General features: G+C 47.3%; 1 protein-coding gene across 1 annotated transcript in view; it reads right to left on the reverse strand.

Moving 5' to 3' along the window:
- The window catches only part of LOC136842077 (ctenidin-3-like), a 1,230-nt gene continuing 528 nt past the window's right edge, over positions 1–702 (reverse strand). The window contains exon 2 of the mRNA XM_067109460.1: positions 1–702. This exon is cut by the window's right edge and continues 49 nt beyond it. Within this exon, the coding sequence (XP_066965561.1) occupies positions 194–702 (509 nt within the window). The 3' untranslated portion in view covers positions 1–193.

Below are 702 nucleotides of genomic sequence, written 5' to 3' on the forward strand. Positions count from 1 at the left end.
AGACAAAAATATATTTTTTTTATAAACTCTCAATGTACAATAAGAAAAGCTTTCTCAGCATACGTCATTGGAACATACGCTCACGTTTCTTTTATACCCGTAACCGGTAATTTGAATATTTATGGATCCATCAGTAAGTTATTTCAAAGGTCAGTATGAAGGCTTATTCAGACATAGGTCAAGGGTTATCTCTTCACTTTCCAAGCAAATTGGCATGACCATGGGATAGACCACCTAGTCCTCCGTACTGGTTACCAATGTGGTTTCCATGACTGTACCCATTGGAGTTGCTGTATCCATTGGCATAGTTTCCAGCGTTCAAGAGACCACCGTAGCCGCCGTATCCACCGCCGAATCCACCGTTTAGACCTAAGCCTAAACCACCAAGTCCAAGGCCTCCGTATCCAAGTCCGCCGAGTCCTCCAAGTAATCCTGGCTCTGGATCTGCACTTCGCTTCCCAAGGAAGTGTGTGTTAAGATGGCCATGTTTCAGCCCACCAGATCCTCCGTAGCCTGTCAGGATATGGTTTCCATGATTATATCCATCGGAATGGCTGTAGCCGTTGGCGTAGTTGCCTGCACTCAAGAGACCTCCGTAGCCACCGTATCCACCACCATATCCTCCGTTTAGGCCTAAGCCAAGACCACCAAGTCCAAGGCCTCCGTAGCCAAGTCCACCGAGTCCTCCAAGACCTCCATAGC

The sequence above is a fragment of the Macrobrachium rosenbergii genome, chromosome 9, assembly GCF_040412425.1.
Source record: "Macrobrachium rosenbergii isolate ZJJX-2024 chromosome 9, ASM4041242v1, whole genome shotgun sequence".
Taxonomy (NCBI): domain Eukaryota; kingdom Metazoa; phylum Arthropoda; class Malacostraca; order Decapoda; family Palaemonidae; genus Macrobrachium; species Macrobrachium rosenbergii.